Source organism: Macrosteles quadrilineatus, unplaced genomic scaffold (assembly GCF_028750875.1).
Source record: "Macrosteles quadrilineatus isolate MER2022 unplaced genomic scaffold, UCM_ALF_1.0 Scaffold_5__1_contigs__length_97177068, whole genome shotgun sequence".
NCBI lineage: Eukaryota > Metazoa > Arthropoda > Insecta > Hemiptera > Cicadellidae > Macrosteles > Macrosteles quadrilineatus.
In genome coordinates this window covers 42,345,762-42,372,667 of record NW_026542598.1, presented here as the reverse complement: position 1 = coordinate 42,372,667, position 26,906 = coordinate 42,345,762, and the positions used below count along the sequence as shown (strand labels likewise).

The 26,906-nt window shown below is 37.0% G+C and overlaps 1 protein-coding gene across 1 annotated transcript in view; it reads left to right on the top strand.

Annotated features, from left to right (window-relative positions):
• The window catches only part of LOC128995556 (dynein beta chain, ciliary), a 138,747-nt gene that overhangs the window by 78,504 nt on the left and 33,337 nt on the right, over window positions 1-26,906 (top strand). The window contains exons 33-60 of the mRNA XM_054420574.1: window positions 648-783; window positions 1,806-1,940; window positions 2,566-2,685; window positions 3,748-3,890; window positions 4,933-5,134; window positions 5,365-5,589; window positions 6,553-6,763; window positions 7,228-7,355; window positions 9,831-9,979; window positions 10,929-11,036; window positions 12,026-12,200; window positions 13,003-13,176; window positions 14,303-14,495; window positions 15,318-15,430; window positions 15,859-16,052; window positions 16,390-16,609; window positions 16,717-16,878; window positions 17,318-17,517; window positions 18,130-18,286; window positions 19,084-19,272; window positions 19,554-19,793; window positions 20,484-20,717; window positions 21,771-21,897; window positions 22,489-22,598; window positions 23,605-23,757; window positions 24,202-24,355; window positions 25,541-25,683; window positions 26,085-26,254. Coding sequence (XP_054276549.1) covers window positions 648-783; window positions 1,806-1,940; window positions 2,566-2,685; window positions 3,748-3,890; window positions 4,933-5,134; window positions 5,365-5,589; window positions 6,553-6,763; window positions 7,228-7,355; window positions 9,831-9,979; window positions 10,929-11,036; window positions 12,026-12,200; window positions 13,003-13,176; window positions 14,303-14,495; window positions 15,318-15,430; window positions 15,859-16,052; window positions 16,390-16,609; window positions 16,717-16,878; window positions 17,318-17,517; window positions 18,130-18,286; window positions 19,084-19,272; window positions 19,554-19,793; window positions 20,484-20,717; window positions 21,771-21,897; window positions 22,489-22,598; window positions 23,605-23,757; window positions 24,202-24,355; window positions 25,541-25,683; window positions 26,085-26,254 — 4,665 coding nt within the window. The remainder of the gene's footprint in view (window positions 1-647; window positions 784-1,805; window positions 1,941-2,565; window positions 2,686-3,747; window positions 3,891-4,932; window positions 5,135-5,364; window positions 5,590-6,552; window positions 6,764-7,227; window positions 7,356-9,830; window positions 9,980-10,928; window positions 11,037-12,025; window positions 12,201-13,002; window positions 13,177-14,302; window positions 14,496-15,317; window positions 15,431-15,858; window positions 16,053-16,389; window positions 16,610-16,716; window positions 16,879-17,317; window positions 17,518-18,129; window positions 18,287-19,083; window positions 19,273-19,553; window positions 19,794-20,483; window positions 20,718-21,770; window positions 21,898-22,488; window positions 22,599-23,604; window positions 23,758-24,201; window positions 24,356-25,540; window positions 25,684-26,084; window positions 26,255-26,906) is intronic.

Genomic DNA, 26,906 nt, shown 5'->3' with positions numbered 1-26,906 from the left:
CATTTCAAAAGTATAGTTATATATACAGTAGACTCCCACTTATCCGGACTCCTCGGGACCGAGACCAATCCGAATAACGTTTTTTCCGGTTAAACCGAGGTCCCCAAAAACTCGTTAAAACGGACCGTTTACTGTGACATTTGAAATAAATTTAGGAGAGCATTGTATTTGGACACGTGATCACTGGTCTCAAATCTTTACCAAGAGAACAGTCGTTTCAGTACCGTCCACTTCCTGCTGATCTAGTCCGGTTAAACCAATGTGCTGATAAAAATTGTCCGGTTAAAGAGATGAAATTTCTGCCGATTGTAATCCGGTTAACCCGATGTCCGGTTAAAAGGTGTCCGGATAAGAGGGAATCTACTGTGTAGTATTTAGATGATTAGCTAATAGGTCCCTTAGTCTTGAAATCGATTAAGCGAATACACAAAACTCATATTTTACAACTATTGTTCGTTTCTTTAAGACTATGAATTACCTAGTTTCATTATTTATAGCTATATAGCTACCAGCTGAGTGCATTTATAGAACCAATATGAATTAATATATTGGCAATAGAGGATGAATTCAGGCGTTCTCTATTGGCTTTGCCAAAAGCTTGTCGTTGCTCCTGTTGCTCGTGTTAATGTTGTTCTCACTCCACGCAGGTGGGACGAGCGTGAGAGGGACTGTTACGCCAACATTTGCGACGCTCAGTTCCGCTACTGTCACGAGTACCTCGGCAACACACCGCGGCTCGTCATTACGCCACTCACTGACAGATGCTACATCACGCTCACCCAGGTTTGTAAAATATGGCGTCTTTGTTGCCTTCTCAAATAACGTCAAGGGTTACTGTGGGATAATTTGAATACGTTACTTTTAAAATTCAATAAAAAGACAAATTTTGTAGTGCTAGTATTTTGATGCACACGCATTTAGACATTCTGAGGACGATGGGATGTAGTTAGGGACGCCCCTGTGATGATGGGAGATGATTTCTCTTGCACTGTTACCTAGTTCCGTAGTTTCCTAGTTCTTTGTAACACTGAATTTAATAATGACCAAAATAATAAATAAAACAAAAAAACTGCTGCTTGCTTAACAAAAATAATAATAAACTGATATTTAAAAATAAAATGGCAACTGATGGCCTTAGAAAGGGAATTGAATATAAAGATAAAGTTACTGATGAACTTATAGTTTGAAGTTTGGTGGACTGTAGTACTGTAGAGACAAGAGTGACCGGGGGGAAAGGGGGGAGGGAGAGAGAGAGCGAGAGAGAAGATATGTCGGTCGGTCCAAACTATGGAATTGAAACAATTGGATTGGGACTGAACTGTTTGTATTTACTATTGTGAAATAACATTATGGAATGAAATATTCTTCTAAGGCCAAATTGGAACTAAAAATATAATAGAAATCCTTCACAGTTACCCTTTTCTACTTTGTGTTTGTTTTCATATTTGAAATGCCTCGGTGATTATTAATTTAAACTTTCAATTAACACTGGAACTGTGTAGCTTATCTCAAAGAAACTAACAAACATGAAATAAAAATTGTTCAACCTTGTTGTGTTTTTTTCTTTCTGAAAAACACTTTTAGAAGCTTATTATTTTTATTTGAACTTTTGTACTAACAGCATTTATCTGTAACTTGATTGATGATTTATGTTTTTCGTAATCATTATCTATCTATGTGTGCAAGTGCACATACAAATTATTTGGTTATCGAATGAGTTTGAAGAAAAGTAAATAATGTATCGATTAATTACCTAATTATTGTTAAAAAATGTACTTTGTTAACGTAAATTGTTTATGTTTAAGTCTCTTCATCTGGTGATGGGAGGAGGTCCTGCTGGTCCAGCTGGTACTGGCAAGACTGAGACTACCAAGGATCTGGGCAGAGCGCTGGGCATCATGGTCTACGTGTTCAACTGCTCTGAACAGATGGACTACAAGGTGAGTGGGATTTGACATGTTAATGATGGCGCCGTGATTGCGAGACATGTTAATGATTGCCCTGAGGTTGCAAGGAATGTTGACGATGGCGCTATGATTGCGGGATATGTTGACGATGGCGCCGAGGTTGCAAGAGATGTTAAAGATGGCACCGAGATCGCAAGAGATGTTAACAATGGCGCCGTGATTGCGGGATATGTTAACGATGCCGGCAAGGTTGCAAGTGATGTTGACAATGGTGGGAGACGAGTAATGAGTGAGGGACGATGTTCCCTTTTATTGTTTTTCCCAAGTAGGCGCTCTGTAGTCCACAGACCACAGCTTATTATTCGCCTAACAATCTCAAAGTTGCCGGTTCAATCCTGAGAAAGGTCAGTAGCTTTTTGATGGTTCCAATTAGACTCAAAATTATCCTGACCAATGACACAGCTGGTCTTAGTCAGTAACCAAGCTACACAGATCATCTCACACTCTACACTCATCCTTCACTCATATTTGGGAATAAGCACCTAGGTTGTGTCCCCATCCCAATCAATAGTTGATAATTGATACTTCCGTTTCCAAATTTCAAAAATACAGAATATACTGCTAGAATATTTACAATTTTTCCTTCGCTGTGTTACAGTCCTGTGGTAACATATACAAGGGACTTGCCCAGACTGGAGCTTGGGGCTGCTTTGATGAGTTCAACAGAATCTCCGTAGAGGTACTGTCTGTTGTGGCAGTCCAGGTCAAATCTGTTCAAGTAAGTCTAGTTTCATTTTTAATGGTTTTTGACTGATGCCTCTCATACAATTTGTAAAATAATTAGGTTTCGGGTGCAGTTACGTCAAGATATATAAGCATAAACAAATTAAATGTATTTTTTTAAGGTTAGCTCTTTACACTACAGAATATTTAGCTTGACACTACAAGTTACAGTCCTGATAAAGAAGGGTTGACTTGGATTAGAAAGCTAGCACTTGTTTTGTACAAGAAGATCATTGTTTCTAAAAATATGCCTTCATTTATCCTTATACAGTATATAATACGTGAAGGCGATTTCTACGAAACACTACTCCTCCGTTAACAATGGTGGGGTTTTTATAAACTATGTGTCAACATGAAACATTGATTGTGTAGATGCCCCCTTTCACAAATTCCTGTAATAAAAGTCCTTGGGCTTTGCCCCACAGGCCATCAAAATCCCAATTTATTTCTTCTAAAGAAAATATTTTGTTTACCTACTACTAATAATTTTTATTAATTACAGCTGTTCATAGTAAACACATGATACACACAAGAGCGTTCGTTTTCAGAGTGAGTTCGTTTTCAGTTTCGATAACTGGAGTGGAGTGATTGATTACATTAACTTTGAGTTGACTCTTTATGTCATCGGAAATTATGACTGTTATTCGTTTTGAAATAATGCCTGTAATACTTAGCAATTGCTCAAATTCGAGCAACAGGTGCACTAGTTTATTTAGATTAGAATCCAATGCCAAAGAATTGACTCAGATCACTTGGCTATGATGGATATTTTAAATTACATATTTTTAATATCTGATACCATGGGGAGCGAGCTGGTGTAGTGGTTAGAGCGCCGGACTTCGGTCCCTGAGGTCCCGGGTTCAAATCCCGCCAAATGACCAATGGATTTTATCTAAGTGATAATGCTGCAACCCCTAGGCCTAGCCTGGAGTAATGTGAAAAACAATCCCAGGCTCGTGCCTAGCGTCCTAGGACCAAAAATAAAAATATATCTTGTACTAATAATTTAAATATTACTTACAACAACTAACTGTTTAAAAAATTATTGTTCTGGCAGGACGCCATACGAGACAAGAAGAGTCTGTTCAACTTCATGGGAGAGATGATCGCAATGGTGCCAACAGTGGGGATCTTCATAACAATGAACCCTGGTTATGCTGGCCGAACTGAGCTACCTGAGAATCTTAAAGCTTTGTTCAGGTAATACATAGGCCCTATAATAATTATTTTTATTACTTTTGACACATTTCTACAGCCTGTATTGCCCATTTCCAGTTTCACACTTTTTTGTCAAACCACTCGCTGACATGAAGTCTCTTCGTCAACATAGCCTCTATTTACATACCCCAACTGTGTTTATGTTGTCCTGTCTTATTGCTGTATACAATTAATTATTATACATCACAAGCTTATTATGCACTCATAATAAACAAGTTCAAAATGTAGAATTGTAAAACACATTCTGAGACATAAAATATAATAAAAGTTCCTTTTTAAATTTAGTGACATGCAGTGAACTACTAACAATGTAGAAAACCAAACATGTTATTTCATTCTTCACTCTTGTGTTCAAACAAGAGATAAATCTTCAAACTATTGAAACTTTTAAGGAAATAGTTGCCTACTTCGGAAGGTAGCTTCTCAAACTCAAGTATAAAGTATACTCGTCAGTGCAGAAATCACCTTCCAATTCTTTTATCTTGTCCAAGAGCTGTATTACGTTACTAGTCAGGAAAAAAGGTGTTGACTAGACAAACAAGGAAGTTCCCATACCATAGCTCGAGGAGTAAACAAATACATTTAGGACGAGCGGCGTACAATATTCTTGCCAATACTATCCTAAACCAACCTAACGATTAAAATCTGTCTTATGCTGCCACCAGCTTAAGGACTTATCAATCACTACTCATAACTTCTGTGGGAGGTTATGTTTCAGTTTATTATTCACTGCCATTAGAATATTAAACTACTTAGTACAACACTTTTTTGAGGTTTTATCTCTAGAAGTAAGTTTGTTTAGTGTACATTCTTTTACGTTGATAATTATTTATGTCTAAACAATATACAAGGTGTTCAATATCTAAAAATAATCATAATCAGCTGATGTCCGGCAAAATCCATAATGAGATCCTGTTTGATTAAAAAAGCGTCAAACAGCTGTTTTCCGGACTAAATCCATGCGTGGAAAGTCCATCAAAACAGTTTAGGGAAGTCTTTACAGCAACATATTGTTTGTCCCCAGACCGTGTGCCATGGTTGTGCCAGACTTTGAGTTGATCTGTGAGATCATGTTGGTGGCCGAGGGTTTCCAGGAGGCTCGCGTCCTCGCAAGGAAGTTCATCACTCTGTACACCTTGTGCAAGGAACTTCTCAGCAAACAAGACCACTACGACTGGGGATTGAGAGCCATCAAGTCTGTTTTGGTGGTCGCTGGTTCTCTCAAGGTAAATGATCTCTTGCTTTCAACTCTGCATTGGTTATGTCCATCTTCCTTGATGAACATCTATTCAGGAAATTATGTGACATCCTGTTTAGAGTTAAAAAAAAAAATATATTAACTGACATTTCATGATCTTACTTACAAAGTGCTAGGCCTACACCCATTTTTTTGTATCAACTGCAAGCAACACTTGATGCTGTTTCAAAGACGTGATTGAATGGTATGATTTGACAGAGAGGTGACCCCGGCCGGCCAGAAGAAGAGGTGCTTATGCGAGCCCTCCGAGACTTCAACATTCCGAAGATCATTACAGACGACGTGCCTGTTTTCATGGGCCTCATCGGAGACTTGTTCCCAGCTTTGGACGTGCCGAGGAAACGAGATATGGAGTTTGAGCGAACGGTGAAACAAGCTGCGATGGACCTTCTATTGCAACCTGAGGATAACTTCATCCTGAAGGTTACACAGTTCTGACAATGTAGGAAAAGGAATCGGCTGGGCTCCAACTAGTCATATTAATCAATCATATAACACAACCATTTCCAATGAAACCCATTTTATGGGGTTATTGCAGATTTTTCTATCACAATTTGTAAAAAAAAACAATGTTTTCATAATTTTTTTCATGATCTGAAATCTGATTCTGTCCTCTGGGGATAAAGTACTTAAACATAAAAAAATATTGTACACAAAACAAAGCTGGAAGATCATAAAAGAATAGCCAAACAAATATCTGTTTCAAAACGCAAGTCTTTTATTCTGAAAATGGAATTTTAGACTGTGCACATGATTGAAGCATGATGAAAAGAAAAAAAATACACTATTTTCTGCTATTACGTTTAGTTTTTTTTTATGCTTTTCGGATAAAACTACCAACCTAACTTAATAATTTATCATACTATTACAGCAAAGTTTTCAGATCCAATCAAACATGATACATCATAAAGATCACTTGGAAATCACATGGATTTTTTGAAAATTCATGCCCAAAACAGTACAGTATAACCTCTTTAATCCGAACCCCCGTAATCCGAACGTCCACTAATCCGAACCCCTCATTGCTGTACTTTATACACAGTACAGCAGTTCTTTATTGTATACTGTATTAAATGTACAGTACTGTTTATTCACCATGTTTACTACTGTATCAAATAAACACTGTATTTCAATTTATAAAACATTTTTTTCACTTTTCCCAAAATAATTTAGATAAATTTTAGCCATGTTTTAGCTATTGTTATGTAAAAACAACAATATATTCTGTAATCCAAACTATTCACTAGTCCGAACCACCCCTGGTCCCAATTAGCTCGGATTAAAGAGGCTCTACTGTATTTTCTTGATCTAATGAACGTAAATTTTGTTTTGGTGGTGTGGAGACACTGTTTTTTGGTACTTAACATAGTTTGTGGCTTTTCCCAGGTGGTTCAGCTGGAGGAGTTGCTGGAAGTGCGACACTCGGTGTTTGTGGTTGGTAACGCTGGCACTGGCAAGACCCAGGTGTGGAAGACGCTTCTCAAGACGTACCACAACATGAAACGCAAACCTGTCTTCAACGACCTCAACCCAAAGGCCGTCACCAATGACGAACTGTTCGGCATCATCAACCCCGCCACCAGGGAGTGGAAGGATGGTTAGTGAAGATCATTATCATTAGGTATGAAAGTCAGAGGCTACATAAAGGCGAACAAGTCGGTGCCTGGGGCCCTGCACTTTTCAGGGGCCTGCATAGCCGTATTTCAGGTATTAAGAGAGGCCCGCTATTGAACTTCGCCTTGGGCCTCGCAATCTCTTGATCCACCACTGATGAAAGTGTAGATTGTACGAGAACTATTCAGAAAGTTAGGAATATTTTTAAATAAAATTACATTTTGTACATAAGAAAACAACTTGTACAGTAAAAATTTCAAAGAGCAACTGAAATATTACTTTTCTACATGGTTGTTAAACAAAATGAGACTCTTACTTTAGCGGTGGACGAGGTTTGATTTTCCATCCTTTGTCTTAGAATTCTGCTGCCAACGCGCTCAGCTACCTGGTGACACACAATTTGAGCTCATAGTCGTCAAGGCGCTTTTCAATAAGTGTGGTTTTCAGGTTTATTCTCTGTCATCATGAGAGAACAGGCCAACCTAAATGGAGATCATCCTAAATGGATCATTCTGGATGGAGACATTGATCCCATGTGGATTGAATCTCTCAACACCGTCATGGATGACAACAAGGTATGGAGGCATTTCGGACTTAAGACTCTGAAGTTAACTCTTAAGTTAAAAGCAAGACAGATTTGATCCTTGTCATATTCAGAAACTTGTAAGGTTTTTGGACTGCTTTCCCTTCAAAGCGTGTGGTGTTCTTTTAACAAAATTGTTGCTGGTGTGAATAATAAAGGTGTGCTGTCATAATTGGTAGAACTGTACATGCATGTTGTATTACAGAATATCAATTTAATTTTCCTTAACTTTTTAACAAAACACTTAGACTATTTATAAGTTAATATACTGTTACTGACTGTTAGGATGGGATCTCATCATTTGTCCGAGTTTTCAACTGTCCGAGTTTGTTAAAAATTACAAAATATTTGACAAATCAGTTGTCCAAGTTTTCATTTGTCCGAGTTTTGATAAATAACTAATAATAGAGTTTTCATTTGTCCGAGTTTATTAAATTATTTAAAAAAATGTTGAAATATCAAGTGTCCGAGTTTTCAACTGTCCGAGTATGGTTTAAATAATAATAATATTTGGTTAAATCAACTGTCCGAGTTTTCATTTGTCCGAGTAGGGTCAACATCAAATGTGACACTGCGCGCCGAGACTAGCGTGTCTAATGCGCCTGGTCAGAAACCTATGTAAACCTTTTCTGCGAAGGAGTCAGGCATTGTGCGAGCCGCGAGAGCCCCTCATCACGTTGACTTAAGAAAAATTTTATTATTTTTATTATAAGACTAATTTTACAATTTTATAAAATTAAACTGTCATCACCTAACACAACCAACCAAACATGCCGATAATATCAAATACTCCCGCCGCAGCAAACCTGCAGACGAAGCGAATTTCAACTTGTCTGATTACATATTTACTAAAATATTTCCATAAATAAGCGAGTGCTTAGGTTTGCTGCTACGGGGAAGGTAAACAGTGTTTTTTGACCATACGTCAATAGCATAGGATGAAATAAACAAAATTTCCAAATAAAATACATGTCATTGATAGAGGGCCAATTGAGAACAAAAAGTCGTTTTGTGGTAGTGTTAGGGCGCATTTGTAACCTAATAGTTAAGATTGTCCAGAGTCAGGTGGTGACTGTGATGTGTTAAGCGGTTAAGCCTATTACGCGCCACTGTTCTGTAGCTGAGGTCGTTATCACGATTACGCCTCCTGTCTATGTTTCGTTGTCGTCTCGTCAGAGGCATTTAAAACAAAGAAACAACAAATAAACAGTTTAAAGCTACACAAAACAACGATAAATGCACAAATTTAAGTTACAACCATACTAACATGATCCATCACGGGGGTTATGTTTACACAAACTCAAATAGTAGGTAAATAAATGTACTCAATGCGTTTCATTGAATTTAAAAATAAATAACAGCAATTAAATTATACAGATGATCAAAATGTAAACAATTAAGTTCTCCATAACGATGACATGGGAACCTTCAAAGCCACTGGGGCAGGGCCCAAGGGACTTTTTCAAACATGTAAGGTCAGTTTGTAAATCTGTGTGACACACTCTTTCCAATGAGACGTCAATGGATAAAATCGGTTAAGAAATGGCGGAGGAGTTCAACCAACAATTATATAGATAGAAGATATATCTTCTCCCACAATCCCCCACTCTATTGCAGAAGAGGTTTACATCGACTTCTGACCCTACCCAGACAGTTAAAAACTCGGACAGTTGATATTTCGGTATTTTTTTTAATAATTTAAAAACTCGGACAAATGAAAACTCGGACAGTTGATTTAACCAAATATTATTATTATTTAAATCATACTCGGACAGTTGAAAACTCGGACACTTGATATTTTGATTTTTTTTTTAATAATTTAATAAACTCGGACAAATGAAAACTCGGACGACTGATTTTTCAAATATTATGTAATTTTTAACAATCTCGGACAGTTGAAAACTCGGACAAATGAACCTCACCCGTTAGGATAACATTCCTTCCTACCTAACCAAGCTGATGAGAATGAGAATGAGAATTTTATTTGGTCTTTTAAACATGCAGTTACATGCAATCAGACAAGTCATATAATAATCATCTGGCAACAATCAGTTGAATGGATGGAACAATCAGCTGGATGGATCAGCTTATCTTTGAAACAAACCTACAAAAAGGGCAGTACAGTATGAAGAAGAGTCTGTCTTATTTATTCTGTGCCTCTTATAAAGTTATTTGCTGAATTTGGCCAGTACAGTGTATGTCACTGTTTTTCAACCTACTGGCCCAATGACGCTTGCTATTTTTAGCTTTTACAGGTTTTTTCTACACTACAAAACCTCACTGTTTCAAAACTCGCCATGCTTTCTCATATTCACTTACCATTAAAATTCAAACTCTTGTGTATCATTCTCCTTTAAAACCATTACATACAACACTTCTGAAACCATGTAGGTAAATTTTAACTCTAAGGTAAACTTGAGTTATACTTTTTAGAGACTATTTGGTATTATGAGAAATATTTGTCTAGATCCTAACTCTGGCCAGCAACGAGCGGATCGCCCTCAACCCGTCGATGAGGCTGTTGTTTGAGATATCTAACCTGCGCACAGCCACCCCGGCAACTGTCTCTCGTGCGGGCATCCTTTACATCAACCCGCAGGATCTCGGCTGGAACCCGTGAGTAATTTTCTTAATGTCACATTGGGGAAGAAATGTTGTACATTTAACAATGAGTGAAGTTATCCTCTGACACTACTCCAGCTTTGATAGCATAGACACACCTCTAGATTTCAACCTACCAAGTATGATTTAAGGCCAATCATTTTACGAATGACATGAACCGATTTATTAAAATTGTAGTCAGGATGAGGTTGGAACACTAGGAGATACAAAAGGGTTGGGGTAGGACTTAATCAATTTGGTAGTCAAAAAATTGTTTCAGCATCGTTATTTGCTAGTTGAGACAACATTTTATGATATAATTTAATATATTTTAAAACTTTACTAAAAGTCTTTAACTATTTCATTTATTGTATTAAAATTCTAAAAGAAGAACATTTAGGAGGAACTTTTATGTATAGTGGTTGTGTGTGGAAGAAAATTAAGTTACCTCAAATTCAATGTGTCTCCGTGGAATCTTTTTTTTTTATGTGCTTCATCAACATCTCATCAGTGTCAATAACTAAAAGTCTTGATGTTTTGGGGATTGATGTAGAGGATGTGATCTGAAAATCCTCTACACCAATCCCCAACTTATCAGGCCTGTAAACGTCATTTCCACCTTCTTCGGTTTCCTCTATATGCAAATGAACCAGTTCTTTGTAACTTAGGGTTAAAAGTTCATTTGTAACATTTTGTAAGTTGTTGCACACTAAAACCACTAAAACTACTGTTAAAAGTCAATAAAAAACTATTTTAAGAAATGTATGTATTTATTATTTACCTAAATATACTGTACACTGATTAAACCTTAAAATTGATCACTTATTGCATCAGAGCACATTTTTACTGGAATAAATAATTTTAAATCCTAAATTGGTGGTTTATTTATGCCCTTATTCCTTATAAGAGGTATTCACAACAATATAACAATATGGAGTTCTAATACTATTCCTTTTCATTCCAGCTATGTTACCAGTTGGATCGAGACAAGAGAGCACACATCCGAGAAGTCAAACCTTGTCATTCTGTTTGACAAGTACATCCCATCATGTCTGGAGAATGTTCGAACACGGTAAATAGGAATTTTTGTTTATTTTAACTAGGCGAAGTAGAAATAGTGGTACGGTCTGCATAACAAGGAGACCATTAAATGAAGTAGGGATGTTCGGGATTGTAATTTTATTGCAAAATAGGGCAAAATCACATTAATAAGTTATGTTTAACAGAGCATTACAAGCAACAAAAACTGAGCAAAACACTGTAATGGTGAGAAATTATAAGAATTTAAGTCAAGCATAATATTTTCTTCAGCAAAATCAAAATGTTTGTCAACTTCTAGTGATATAGCTGCACAATTATAAGCTTACAGCAGTAGAAAATAGATGAGATTGCGAAATCCAATACATCTCATCTCAATATTTTAGATAAAAGGATTCAAAATGGAAAATAAGTTTACACACAATTAATATCTTTACAGTAAAAGCGTGGTTGGCATCCAATGATCTGGAAAATCAGTCTGTTTAAGCCTTTTTTGGCAGAGTCAACTCAGTCAAGTGCAATCGGCAGACGTCGAGTCGAGAGCCATCAGAAGACATTGAGTGCCATTAGTAGACGTCAAGTGCCATTGGTAGACTTTGGGATGCATCGGCATCCATCGATTGTGTTCAGTAGATGTCGGTTGCGATCAGCAGATATTCTGCCCAAGATCAAAAGATTGTTTATCCCGGAAAAATTAGAATGTTCAGCTCTTGATAGTAGGTTACCCTATTTTTCCCCTTTGTTGCTGATCAGGTCGCGGCAGATAACCTTAAATTTAACTCCTAGGAAGAACCATTAACTATGAAAAACAACCCAAATTAGGTTCAGATTTAAACCTACAACTTCTTATTGTTCTTATTTCAGATGAGTATCAAGGACCAATACAACTCACCCATATCTTTTATTTTGTCTCTTCTTATTTTCCAATATTATGTTAATCATAGTAATTAAAATCACCATCGTCATAATTTTCTGCTACCTTTTATTTCTTGCGTAAACATTTTTACCAAACTGTTGGTGTAGGTTCAAGAAGATCACTCCCATCGTAGAGATGGCGCATATACAGATGCTCTGTCATCTTCTCAACTGTCTTCTCTCGCCCACCAACACCCCACTGGACTGTCCCAAGGAGTGGTACGAGTTGTACTTCTGCTTCGCCTGCGTTTGGGCCTTTGGAGCAGCTATGTTTCAGGACCAGGTAAATATATAAAAATAACGTTACAAATTTCTAAGGAAAATATTTTTATTTTTAATCAAGATGTTTACTGGTTATTGACTCATTGGAAAGCCATAGAATTCACAAATAAGTGTCGGAAATCACTGATTTTAAAAAAAGCATTCAAAACTGTAGGTTTTTATAAGAGCTACAAAAGGAAATTTGTAAAAAAATTTGTCAGAAAAACTTTTACTATTCTATCGAGATATTTGCTGGCAATAGGAAGCCATGATAAGCGTTATTTCATTCACTCGTTCAAACAGATGAGGCTACTAAAATAATATGGTATTCTCAGTATTCTATTACCAAGGAACTAGGCCTGTATTTTTCTCTGATTGCTGTTAATAGGATTAGCGTTATTTCACTCGCTCTTTCTGACGTCACGATATAGTATGGTTTTCTCAGTATTCTATTATCAAAGTATTATATTATTTCGTGATGATCACGGTGAATACGAAGACACGATCAGCGTTATTTCACTACAAACAGCTCAGACATTACAAAGATAATAGGGTATTCTAAGAAACCTATTACCAATGTAATATCTGACACAGTAATAGCAGTATTTATTCATCCAATTACATTTAATGTTCCCCACCTCTAAAGGAGACATAGGTTTTTATAAATTATGTATTTACTATTTAACCAGCGCAAAATGAAATTTTACATTGCATTTACCAGTGAATTTTCCTTGTTCTGTTCACTCTATCTTTGATGACCAATCTCACTAGTACAATCTGTTTATTTTCAATGTTTCGATCCTGAACTCGTTTCATCCTGACAGACGGTCGACCACCGAGTTGAGTTCACCAAATGGTGGATCAATGAGTTCAAATCCATAAAGTTCCCACCGCAAGGCACTGTGTTCGACTACTACATTGATGTGGAGACGAAGCAGTTCCTGCCGTGGACAGAGCGACTGCCCAAGTTTGAACTGGACCCGGACATGCCACTACAAGTATGTTCTATATAATTACTTTATGCTTACACAATGAAATAAAACGGCAAAAAATTTGCCGAACTGGCAGTATAGAAAAAGTCACCTGTTGAATAAAGAGGAAAGAGAAAGCTCATCGTGTGTGAAAAAAGTTTCTTTTGTATTTACAGTATTAGGCCTATCATTGACCAATGTGCTTAAAGTATTTTTTATTGTTTATCAATATCTTCTTTTATTACAAAAAGTATGCACATTTTGGATTTTTACTAACAATTTATTGTAAATTTCTGTCTTTTCTTTCGTTTTTTTTTTCCCCCCTTGGATACATGGTTCTTGCTTAGGACCGTTTTTCACATTTCTTTAGAACAGACCTAGGGGTTGCGACATTATCACAAACAAAATAAAACTAGTTGTGACACTAGCTATAGCTACAATCAGGATTGGCATGAAACAGGTGTTTGCCCCAATTTCATATATTCAACGTAACCCGGAGGCTAACATTAAAAATGAAAAAAATAAAGTAAAATCCATTGGCAATTTGGCAGGATTTGAACCTGGAACCTTAGGGACCAAAGTCTCACACTCTTACCATTAGGCCAGCTCGTTCCCCATTTAAAAGGTTATTTGGAACATCTTTTTCTCTGAACAATAATTAATTAAAACAATAATTGACGTCAGTTCAAGCTCTGGTCTTTAACCCCCCCCCCCCCTCTCTGAGACCATTAAAATGTTGAGTTTTTTTAGTACTGTATTGGTTTTTTTGTTTTTTTCCCCTTGTTCAGTTTGTTTACATCTTGTCATGATCTAGGTTCCTTTGCACCTGAAGACAGTCAGATTCCTAGTTCTAAACGTCGTGAAACTGTTTTACTGCCGACAGAAAATCACCGTACCATAATTTCAGTAACTTTGCTACTGAGTAGGTTGAGCTGTTTTTTTTACCAATATTTATTAAAAGGGATCAAGAAACAGCTGGGTCAATTTTTAAACCAACAAATAGCGACTTTTCCCCGGGTTAATCCTGCTTTCTCAGAGTATTTGGCAAGCACCGTAACTGTGCGGGTACTCAGCTGTAAATGTCCATAATAATTCTTCAAACAGCTTGAGTATTTTCAGAATTTGAGTATCTGTTATTTGTCTATTACTCTAGGCTGTACTGGTCCACACGGCAGAGTCCATAAGAGTCCGCTACTTTGTGGACCTCCTCATGGACAACAAACACCCCGTGATGTTGGTGGGTAACGCTGGCTGTGGCAAAACTGTTTTGGTCAATGAGAAACTGACCAGCCTCTCTGAGAACTATGCGGTCGCCAACGTTCCGTTCAACTTCTATACCACATCAGGTATAGTGTGTCATCCAGTGTCTTTTAGTAGATTGTGGTCAGCGAGCAATGTATTTTAATTTGTATTTTGGTGTGTAACTCGCAAAATATTCTCTTACGCTACGTTTTTAGTTGTAATGTACTAATTGGTAAAATGCTAGATGAACTGTTAATTCATAATGGTTATGTTTAATGTTTTACAATTAATTTGGAAAAGTGTTTGATTCAGGCTATAATTTGGTTGAGTGTGTAAATTTGGACTGAAAACTAGTTATAAAAAATATATAAAGGACTACTAGGAGCTAAACCGGGTGGGATTGAGTTAGGTATGAATAAATCGGTAAAGATACAGCTAAAGACAGCATAAAAGGGATAGTACAAAAAGCAAAACTTCAGATGTTTTGGCACGTGAGAAGAGATATATAATCCTATGAAAAAGTTTATGGTGATAGAGGGTAGGAGATTGAAAGGAAGATAGAAGAAAATAGATGGACAACATGATGAGGGATGTAGAAACAAGAAAAGTGAGATGGCGGACGTTAAGGGAAGAAAAACAATGGAGGAATATGATAAAATGGAGATCCGTTGGTGACGCCTACCTTGAAATATCCAGAATAGAAGACAATGTGGATGTAAAGTAATAAATAGGCTGCCTACCATGTTTATTCTTATATTGATGTTATAGGTAGAACGGCTTACATTAAGACTAATGTAAATCAAATTGCTGTGGATTTAATGTCGAAGCACATTTCAGCACATTATGTCAAAACAGTTTCTTACATTTTTTTTGGGTCAACTGTATTTGTCTGATGGTATAATAATGTAAGTCTTAACTTTTTTCAGAAATGCTACAAAAAATATTAGAAAGACCGCTGGAAAAGAAAGCTGGCAGGAACTACGGACCCCCTGGAAACAAAACCTTAGTGTACTTCATTGACGATATGAACATGCCCGAGGTATTCATTTTAATTTCATCATTGTATCTTGTTTTGTTAAAGTTCATAATTTGGGAATAAATCTGATATATTAAAGCAATATTTTGTCAGCGACAGGGGTTATTTTACTTCATGATTTAGGCAGTATCTTCTATATTATTTTGATTCAAAACGATAATTCCAATCAAAATAGTTTTTATCCCTTGAGGTTTTCAATGTGTTTCAAGTTTGGAATGTGTAAACGATTGAAAGCTACCAGCTGCTGTTAAGTCACATGTCAATCAATATGTGCATTTATCCAAGTACATTTATAAATGTACAGCTGAAAGCTGACTAGAACAATTTTATTCCACATGCAGATTTAGCATACTATTTAGCTGCAACTGATAGTTGTCAAATCTGTACAGTTTGAGGAGCTATATATTGATGAAGAGATGTTTGGTCGGCAGGTTGACGCTTACGGCACCGTCCAGCCTCACACCCTCATACGTCAACATCTGGACTACATGCACTGGTACGACCGCACCAAGTTGACACTCAAGGACATACACAACTGTCAATACGTGGCCTGCATGAACCCTACAGCTGGCAGCTTCACTATCAACCCGAGGCTGCAACGTCACTTCTGTGTCTTTGCTGTCAGGTTGGTAGAACTGAGCTTCGGATCATCGTGGCAAAAAACGTCCATGTGGGGTACCGTAAAGTGAAAATGAAAGGCAAGCTACACAGTACTAAGCAGTGCTGAATTGTAAAAAATGAGGTACCGGAACCGTAACCTATTTAATGTGATTTGTACCTATTTATGCCAATATTTTTTATCTTCCCCAAAAAAGGTACTGGAACTCCATTCCGCAGCATTTCCCTGCAAATCAAGCACTGGTACTAGGTAAGAGATATTAAAATACACATCTTCACAAAACGAGCACAATCAATATATATTTATATCAAGATGCATTTACACAATTTTCTCTTTACAACAGCTTCCCCAACTCGGAGTCGCTGAGTATGATTTACTCGTCCATTCTGAGTCAACATTTCGCCAACGTGGAACATCGTTTCCCCCACCTAGTAACAAGACTGTGTCCCAACGTGGTCGCAGCGACAATCGCAGTTCACAACAAGGTTGCGCAAGTGTTCCTTCCTACAGCGATCAAGTTCCACTACATCTTCAACCTACGAGATCTTTCAAATGTCTTCCAGGTACTGTATTCACATTAATTCTGATCATTGGTATTGAAAATAATAGATTGGACCTAAGTTTTGTCATCACTGTCATATATATTTCATATTTGTCATATTTGTTGCAGGGACTCCTGTTCAGTTCTATGGACTGTCTCACTCAACCTACAGATCTGGTTAGACTTTGGATGCACGAGTCTCAAAGGGTATACGGAGACAAGCTCACTGATGAGAAAGACGCAGACGCCTTCATGAAGATCCAAATAGACATTGTCAAAAAGAGTTTTGATGTAAGTAAAAGTAAAAACAATAGAACTAGTTGAGTTGATATTAGGTTGACGTTCTAGCAGTCTTCACTTAAAAATTCAGTCTTCACACCTTTGGATTTGAAAACTCAAATGTTATTGTATCAACCTTTCCTAAATCAAAATAGTATTAATCAGTAAGCCTGAGCCACCCAACATTATAAAGATGGGCCTCTTCTTGCCAAGCTCTGCCAGTATACCCCAGACCTAACCGAAACAGGAAATTTCAAACCATGTTATTCGACGACTCTATAATGTATGAAGCATTCTTGTTATATATCCCAGACGATGACTGAATGAATAGGCCAAACATTTTGTGAGTTTGACTATCACATTTTGAACTGCTGATGTAACGGTACCTTAGATTTGTTTATATTTATGGCTTCCAATGGTATGTCCACTTCATGTATTCCTCTGACTGCAGGAGCTGGATGAAGGTGCTGTGCTAGAGAGGCCCAACATCTACTGCCACTTTGCCCAAGGTATAGGAGAGCCCAAGTACATGCCTATCTATGAGTGGCCAGTGCTCACCAGGCTACTACAAGAGGCCCTGGTCAGTTTCAATGACCTTGTGGCCGCTATGAACCTCGTGCTGTTTGAAGACGCCATGATGCATGTTTGCAGGTAACGTATTAGATTTGTACAACGCACCAGGTTGTGTATTTTTAAGAGGGTGTAGAATGAACGAAGAGTGTAACTTGTTACTGATCAAGATCAGCTGGTTCCTTTATCACAATCCCAAGGATCAAGGGTTGTGCATCGTTACCATTATATGATCAAGGAATACTAGATCCAATATTAAAAAGCTAGCTTTTCTTTTGGATCGAACCGGTAGTCTCCTGATTTCATAGCAAGCATTGCAGTTATTCAGAAAAAGTGCAAAACTACAAGAAAATTTGAACGTAAGTCACACTGTATAGGCATAAATCACTTTTCAAACATATGACGTCAAGCTTTCTTAGTTGGTACCCCACAACCCTTATGCAACCCAAAATTGCTTCCATTTACAACATGTTGCTTAGGTATAGTGACAAAAAGTTTTTTTTTTTAATTTGTGCTCTCTTTTTGGTATGTGTTGTTGAATTTGTTCGGTCTGATTCAGTATGAGGAATATTTTTTGGAAACACTGATTTATGGTTTAACCAAGATTAAGAACTGGAGAATGCAATGAACACTGCGAGTTGAGTGCAGTTCAGGATTTTTTTCACTCTGAAAGGTAATTTATTTTGATTCCAGGATCAACCGAATCCTCGAGTCTCCTCGTGGAAGTGCGCTGTTGGTTGGGGTAGGAGGTAGTGGCAAACAATCGTTGGCTCGACTCGCAGCGTTCATCTCCAGCTTGGAGGTGGCTCAGATTCAGCTGAGGAAGGGCTACGGGATATTGGATCTGAAGGTCATACACACTAGAACAATTTGTATAGTACCTTGTTATTTTGAATACAATAATCTTACAGCATAAATATTATAACATGTACTCCGCTCTTGCAATATTAACCATATCGCCTATAAAATGCCATGGATCTCTGCAGCATGTTTGGGAATCTGGTTGTTTCCTAGTGAACAGTTGGTTATGTTGTTACATTTATAGCATATTGTTTTTAAAATCAATTAATGAGAAACAAATTCTGAACTACTACTTTCATTAATCACATTTAACCTCTTTTTACCTCCAATATAACCATGAAACTTTACTTCTGAAGTTGACTTTAAATCCTTGCACTACAAACTTCCAAAGACTATACTTGATATCAGGAATCTACTTTAGAGATTCGGCTTCCATCCTACAAACTAATTTAGCTATGTCAAATTCTTTACAAATTTGCAATGTATGTTTCATAGATGTAACTGTCTGGGTTGTACCTGAAGGCAGGTCTGAAGAATGTAGGCATCATGTTTCTAATGACTGATGCTCAATTTATGTTTCACAGATGGTCTGGGTTGTACCTGAAGGCAGGTCTGAAGAATGTAGGCATCACGTTTCTAATGACTGATGTTCCATTTATGTTTCACAGATGGAACTGTCTGGGTTGTACCTGAAGGCAGGTCTGAAGAATGTAGGCATCATGTTTCTAATGACTGATGTTCAATTTATGTTTCACAGATGGAACTGTCTGGGTTGAACCTGAAGGCAGGTCTGAAGAATGTAGGCATCATGTTTCTAATGACTGATGTTCAATTTATGTTTCACAGATGGAACTGTCTGGGTTGTACCTGAAGGCAGGTCTGAAGAATGTAGGCATCATGTTTCTAATGACTGATGCTCAAGTCCCCAGTGAAACATTCCTTGTTCTCATCAACGACCTCCTCGCTTCCGGAGAGGTTCCTGACCTCTTCCCCGATGATGAAGTGGAAAACATCATCTCCAGCGTTAGAAATGAGGTGACTTATTAGTAAATTTAGAGATGGACCAGTTACTAATAATAAATCTAATTTACTAAACCTTTTGTAATTGTGATAAATCTTGGAATCGTCTTTTAAAATCTCAGTGATCAATGATAGCTAAAAACGGTCATGATTTAGATTGGAGGCAGTATCGTAGTTTTTAAAAATCCTATTTTACATTTGGGAGAATTGTGTTGTTTGCTAGTAGATATTTTAGGTGTTAAAGTAAAGTCCAATAAAATTTATAACTATAAATACAACCTCTTTTACTTTATCAGGTGAAAGGAGCTGGTTTAGTAGACACCAGGGAGAACTGCTGGAAATTCTTTATCGACCGAGTCCGTCGCCAACTCAAGGTCGTGCTGTGTTTCTCCCCCGTTGGTTCTACTTTGAGGATCCGAGCTCGTAAGTTCCCTGCTCTTGTAAACTCTACGTCCATCAACTGGTTCCACGAGTGGCCACAAGAGGCGCTCATATCTGTCTCCAAGAAGTTTCTCCAAGGCCTGGAAGTTTTGCCGGTAATAACATAACGTTGTAGCTTTCTTTCATCAACAAGTCATTAGAAGGCAAACTAGAACTTATCAGCAATCATTAGCTTAACGATAATCTATGGGTCCATAAACAATCTCTTTCAGAATCGTATTTGCAGGCTTTAAATTTGATGGTGATCTATTTAACCATTCTGTCATTCAGTCAAAACTATATCAACACACATTATATCAAAATAAAATAATAAAAATATGTATGAAGTATTTAAAATGCTACTGCCACACAGAGTAATATTCCAATATTTCCTATGCCTTCTTTTTTACTATTAGTGTATTCCACTTTATTCACACCAGTACATTAAATTTTGAATACGCCTTTGATGATGTTTCAAAAATCGCCAAGCCTGAAGGTTTGAAGAAATGAAGGTATTTTATATTTTAGCTTAATTTTTTGTTTAAATATTTGCCTAATTTTTGTTGGAGAATCGGTGGCTCAGTTGGTAGTACTTTGGGCCCAAGGCAGCGCTGTTTTGGGTTCAGATCCTGGTACCAGCCACTACTTTTTATCAGGACATTTACTTATACTATACCGGCTCATTTGCTTTGCAGGATACGTTACACGCACAGGCCTCTGTGGCTCATGTGGACAGGCAAATGCAAGGAAAAAGAGGCTGCCAACCTCTTTAAAAATGTAATTGATTGTTCTAAACTTCTGTCCAGGAACATTACCGAGAGTCGGTCGCCCGCTTCATGTCCTACGTTCACATCCAGGTTAACCAAACTTCCCGAGTTTACCTGCAGAGTGAACGGAGATACAACTATACAACCCCCAAGTCTTACTTGGAGCAGATCTCATTGTACTCCAAACTACTCCAGATGAAGAGTGCGGAGTTGGCTAGTAAAGTGGAGCGGTTGGAGAACGGTCTGGAGAAACTCCGAAGTACAGCCGAGCAGGTGAGATGAGTGTGGTTAGGGTCAGAAATGTGAGGTATGCCGAGACTATTGTATAATAATCCCTGGTTTACAGATCCAGGAGTTCCGCAGATCTCGACGGTTAGAGAAAGTCTGGAAATTGGCTTAGGGCCAGGAAAATAAATAAAAACACAGAACCCACTTGGTGGAGGTTGCATTGCTTAATCAAACATTGATAATTTGTATCACGAGTATATTCATGTACAATTATATACACTTATGAAAAAACAATCTTGACTATGACTAATATTTATGTGCCCTCATTAAAAATACACTGCGATCAAGGAAACTCACAGCTATAGGTGAAGACTAGTGAAAGTCAGCATACATATGTATATGTATGTGTATGTATTTGTGTGTGTATATATGGATCTATAACATATATTGGGTTGTGAGCCAGCTATTTTATTTTTTAGTTTCATTCGCTTTAATTAAACATTTTTATTTCAGACTTTTTACTTTTGATTTTAGTCCAGAATTTAATTTATAGTTTTAAATTAAAAGTGTAAAAAAGTGTATGCCAACCACGTAGACGGTTCTATGAACCATTGCGGTTTTAGTGTAAGTCATTGTGGCTTCCTGCGAGGAGCCTAGGTTTGCAAGGAAAATCTTTTGTTCAATAAAGCACTTCTTTCATTCATTCATTCATTCATAGTGAAAGTCAGCAACACTAAATGGGAAATTTGAGTGGATATCCTTATATTTACAAAACTTTATCCTTTTGTTAATGATAGCATGAATTAGAAAGGTAGTTGAAACAAGTCATAAAACTAAGGAAGATGCTTTAGATTTTAACTGCATCTTTTGCTTTTTTACCATACAGACTATATTTAAGGATTATGGTAGTTGGTACTCCTTTGCTTACCAACCTTCCTTTAGTTTGAATAATTTGTTTTGTATGTTAAAGTTAATTATGAAACCTTAGAGGAAAGTGTCTATAATGATAATTAGGAGCAAACTGTTATTCATTTTGATACAGTATAAAGTTATTGAGGTGGTATTTTTTATTTAAGAAAAAACCCTTATGTTGAATAGGTTGACGATCTCAAAGCAAAACTAGCTCTCCAAGAAGTGGAGCTGAAAATCAAAAATGATGCAGCTGATGCCCTCATTGAAGTCGTCGGGATTGAAACAGAAAAAGTATCAAAAGAGAAAGCCATCGGTAAGTAACTTTGTACAACAACACAAGCTTCTAGAATCATTTAGTTAGTTTATTAATGTTATTTATTCAACATATAATCTGATAAAGTCTGTACTAAAAATTGAACAACAAAAGTTTCTTCATTCGTATAATTCAGTCCAGTTGTCCTATGTATGACAAATTAATCTAAACACACAGACTTTAAGTTTTAAGTTCTTTTACATTATTGTTCCTACCTACGATCAAGGAAGATAATTATGTATGGTTAAAAATAATTAACAGCTAAATTGTAACAGTTTCGTAAGTTTTTATGACTTAAAAATTGTATATTGTCTATCAGTCATTTTAATTAGAATGGTAGGACTAACAGGTCCAGATTACATCTGGGTAACTGAGTGGTTAAAGTGTTCTCTTAGTAAAAGGTTACCATTTTGGTCGTGGGTCAGTAGCTTTTTTATTGTTCAAAATGCCGCCCAGCTGTTCTTGATCAGTGGACTTTTAATAAATGATCCTGAGTAATCAATCAGCTGATCTTAGCTCCGTTCCTCGACCTTTCATTCATATTCAGCTTAAAATATGCATCTAATTATGCTAAACTAACTTGTTTTACAGCTGATAGTGAGGAGCGCAAAGTAGCGATGATCGCTAAAGAAGTCACCAAGAAACAACAAGATTGTGAGGAAGACTTGCTGAAAGCTGAGCCGGCCCTCATAGCTGCACAGGTCTGTATGAGATCAAACGATAATGATTCCTTGAATCCTATTTATCTTATTGTTTGGAGTTTTTGGAGTAATTGTTGGAGTAACACAACTATGTTAAAGTGTTTGCCCAATGCATCTATTTGGCTGGATCTTATTTATTAATTAATAATTACGATAGAGGCCACTGGCGTCTTAGGATGTTCTTCTTTTTATGTCCCACCTTCAGATCCTAGGATGCAGAACTGTTTTCACATTACTAAAAGCTAGGTCTAGAAGGATGAGACTTTATCATTTTGATAAAACCCATTGTTGATTGTTAGGATTTGAACCCTGGACTTCTGTGAGCAAATCTCCCACTCTACAACTTGAGCAGCTCACTCCCATCTCAGGAGGTACTTGATGGTACTAGGCTTCGTGGACAGTATTGTGTCAGTATTGTTTTTTATGCCTGTGCTCTTTCCAGCTTTATTATGTCCTTCAGTGATGTATTCCTCCTTTAGTTTTGTTGCATTCTGCCTTTGGAGTTACATTATTACGCTCTTTGTGACAGAGTTATCTTCTCATCTTATGGTATTTGTGAATCAATAGTCCCATTTGATTGATTGAAACAACAAGGTAGAATATGACTAAAGCTGTGTTTTCTTAGGCGCCTAACGCGGAGTGCGGAGAAGAGATTTTCCACTCATCTAGTGGCAGTCCGCTCCTCTTCTAGGAAAACATTACCATTTTGTTACCTAACACATGAGAAGAGTTGACTCAGCTCTCCGCTTCCAGGCCTAGGGAAACCCAGCTTAACTTTTAAAAACTTATACTGATATTCATTGCCCTATAGCTTACAGATGACCTTGTAAAATATAAATTGCATCTCAAAACTGATAATCTTATGAGGTGGCAATGTTCATGGTATTTGAAGGATTCAATAATGTCAATTACACACTAAATTATTATTTGTACAACACTTCTGTAATGTTACACATATTTTTCTGGCGTGACAAGATGATGACAATTTGCTACCTCTTTAATACAGGAAGCCTTGAACACTTTGAACAAAGCCAACCTGACGGAGTTGAAGTCGTTTGGTTCACCGCCCGGAGCTGTCACCAACGTCACCGCTGCTGTCATGGTGCTGCTGGCTCCCAACGGGAAAATACCCAAGGATCGCAGCTGGAAGGCAGCTAAGGTTGGTTACCTTTCTTATAGAGTAGCAAAATATAGTTGGTTCTCCAAAAAAATGGAGTATACTAAAAGTAAAAAAAGGATTCACACAAATAACATTGCAAATTTGTAAAAGCTTGTAACTTGTAACAAAATGTAGGAGGCAAAAATGAGTTAGTCAAATTTGAGAAGAGAGTCTACAACACTCAATTAAATTAATGAACTCCCTGAAGGAACAATAGTTACAGAGGCAAAGGAACTAAGTGAAGGCAGATTTGTAGAGACAGGATCGACTGCAGAAGACGGGAGGCATCATTGGCTGGTACTCCTTTGTACTCATCTCTTGCTGCTAAAATTCTGCGAACTTTCTCCACAGACTAATGTATTTGGCCTTACATCTGTTGTGTAGTATAATTGATATTCAAAGGTATGGCGGAGGTGGTTCTTAACAGTTTCACTTTAATTACAGATCGTGATGGCCAAAGTTGACGCTTTCTTGGACGCTCTGGTCAACTACGATAAGGAGAACATCCATCCTGAGATCATGAAGGCGATCCAGCCTTACCTGAAGGATTCGGAGTTTGAACCGGAGTTTGTACGGAGCAAGTCAGCGGCTGCTGCTGGTAGGGAAATATTGTATCAGTCCTGGAAAGCTTTCAACTTTCAGCTCTACAAGTGTTTTTATCATAAAGCAAAATTTTAAATTGATCTACTCCCGAAACTCTCTACCAATATTTTAGGGCCTTGTTCCTGAGGAAGAAACATATCTAAATATCATATTTAAATTATCCGGAAGTCCTTAGTTACTCACACAGTCGTCATTTTGTTTTTTTTTTTTCACTTATTAATTTTTTTTTTTCTAAAATGTGGTAAGAGATACGAAATCAAAATTTCGCACAAACTTTTATGACAACGAGACAAAACTACAAAAAGTTAATGACTATTTTTCAAATTCATAAATCAAAATGGTGGCTATTTAAAATATCTCTTAAATATATCAAAACCATTGATTTTACAAACATTTTTAATGGCCGCCATTTCGTTTTATGAATTTGAAATCATTTAATTTTTTTCTTTTTTAGCTTTGTCTAGTTGTCATAAACGTTTATACAAATTTTCAAATTCGTATCTTTAACCCCTTTTTAGAAAGAAATTAATAAGAAAAAACAAAATGGCGACTGTGTGAGTAACTGAGGACTTCCGGACAATTTGAATATGATATTTAGATATGTTTCTTACCCAGGAACAATGCCTTAAAATATTGGTAGTGAGTTCTGGGACACCCTGTATAACTTGGCATCAAATCCCCTCAGGCAGGTCATTATATCTTAGTGGATCGATGTATCGGACAGAAATACAGAAATATAACTTAAAATTTGTCCTCAGAATTCAGGGTTCGGGTTCTGGTACCGGTACCTTCCATTACATTTTATCAGTAAAGTTCATCCCTTGTACTGTACCAGCTCACCCCTTGCTTTGCTGGATACTTTCCTAGCTCAGGCCTGAGTAGGCTATGTGGATGGGCAAATGCAAGATCAAGATAGGTCACCAACATCATAAAAAAAAAACAGGGTAAACAACCGGTTGTAAATTGTTTGTTCACATGGCTAAAAAAAATGGTGACAGTGTGTGAGTCATATCAGGTGGTGTTTTACACCTTACAAAATTCTAAATTCAACAGATCTGAACGAGTTTGATCCTAGTGTTCAGGGTGGTTTTTTTCCCCCTTTTAGAAGGGAGTTGGGTTTTGCTCATTTGGCATCAAAAAATGTCAATCCACTAAAATCAAAATGTTGTGGTTGTTAAAGGTTTGTGTGCGTGGGTGATCAACATCATCAAGTTCTACGAGGTTTACTGTGATGTAGAACCGAAGCGGAAAGCTTTGGCTCAGGCAAATGCTGATCTGGCAGCAGCCCAAGACAAGTTGGCTGTGATCAAACGGAAAGTTGCGGTAAGATGTGTTTGAACCAGTAAAAACAAGTAAAATATTTTGTACGGTATAGTGTGGCAAATCCTGAAATCAACCTAATGATAACCAGGGATGAAATCATACGAATTTCTCATGTACTTCTAATCGTTATATCGATTTCACCCCTAAGCACAGCTACACAAAGTGCAGTTTAAATATAGCAGTGTATAAGAGAAGACTGTGTAATTTCTTTCCATAATTTCCATTTTGAACACCTCATTGCTGAATTTCTATAAAAAACTGTCAGACTATTTTTTCCCCAATTTACTATAGTACAAATGGGATGGTAACGTAATTGTAAAGTACTTAAAATATAAATACAGTAAACAAACTAATTATTTTTTAATCACTTCCCTCTGTTTCTATTTTCGTAATATTTGTAGAGTCTAGAAGAACAACTCGCAAGATTGACTGCGGACTTTGAGAAAGCGACCTCGGAAAAGCTGAGGTGTCAAGAGGAAGCAGACGCAACCTCCAGAACTATCCAGCTGGCCAATAGGCTGGTGGGAGGACTGAGCTCGGAAAACGTCCGCTGGGCAGAGGCGGTCGCTAAGTATGTTTGTTGTGTAACAAATATTAATAGTTGTTCACAAAATTTTCAATATAAACATCGTGGTAAAAAATAGTCAATTTCTACCTCTGAATCGCTATTGGTAGATTTAATAAAACTAGTGTGCCTGATGCTCGAAAGTGAGCAATTGTCAAATACTGGTATTATACAGGAGTTATTAAAATAATTACAGTCATCTTCTCAAAATCGAGCAATTGTCAAGTACCGTTATTATACAGGCGTTATTTAAAACTGCAGTATAATAACAGTCATAATTTTTCAGTTCGATAACTTTAAAAGACTCAAAGCTTATGGAACAAATTGAAATACACACTCTATTAATAACGGGTTGAAATAATAAACACTTATTGTAAAAATGTTTTATCATTTTTTTAAAGCCGGCCTTATTTTATTGTGTTTTATACACATGTTTCCCGTCTTTCTTGCATGTATTCATTTGATCTGACATTAGGTAGGGTTTCTTACCACTGTGACAACATGTTTTGTATATTCTTCATGATTGTTTCACTTGCAAAATAAGTTGCATAGAAGAACTGGTAAAAATTATTCGCCTCTCCAAGTGATTGTGTATCTGGATTCCTTACTGTTAGACCTGGCCTCTCTTATAGTCTGCTCATACGTATGAGATTTCCTC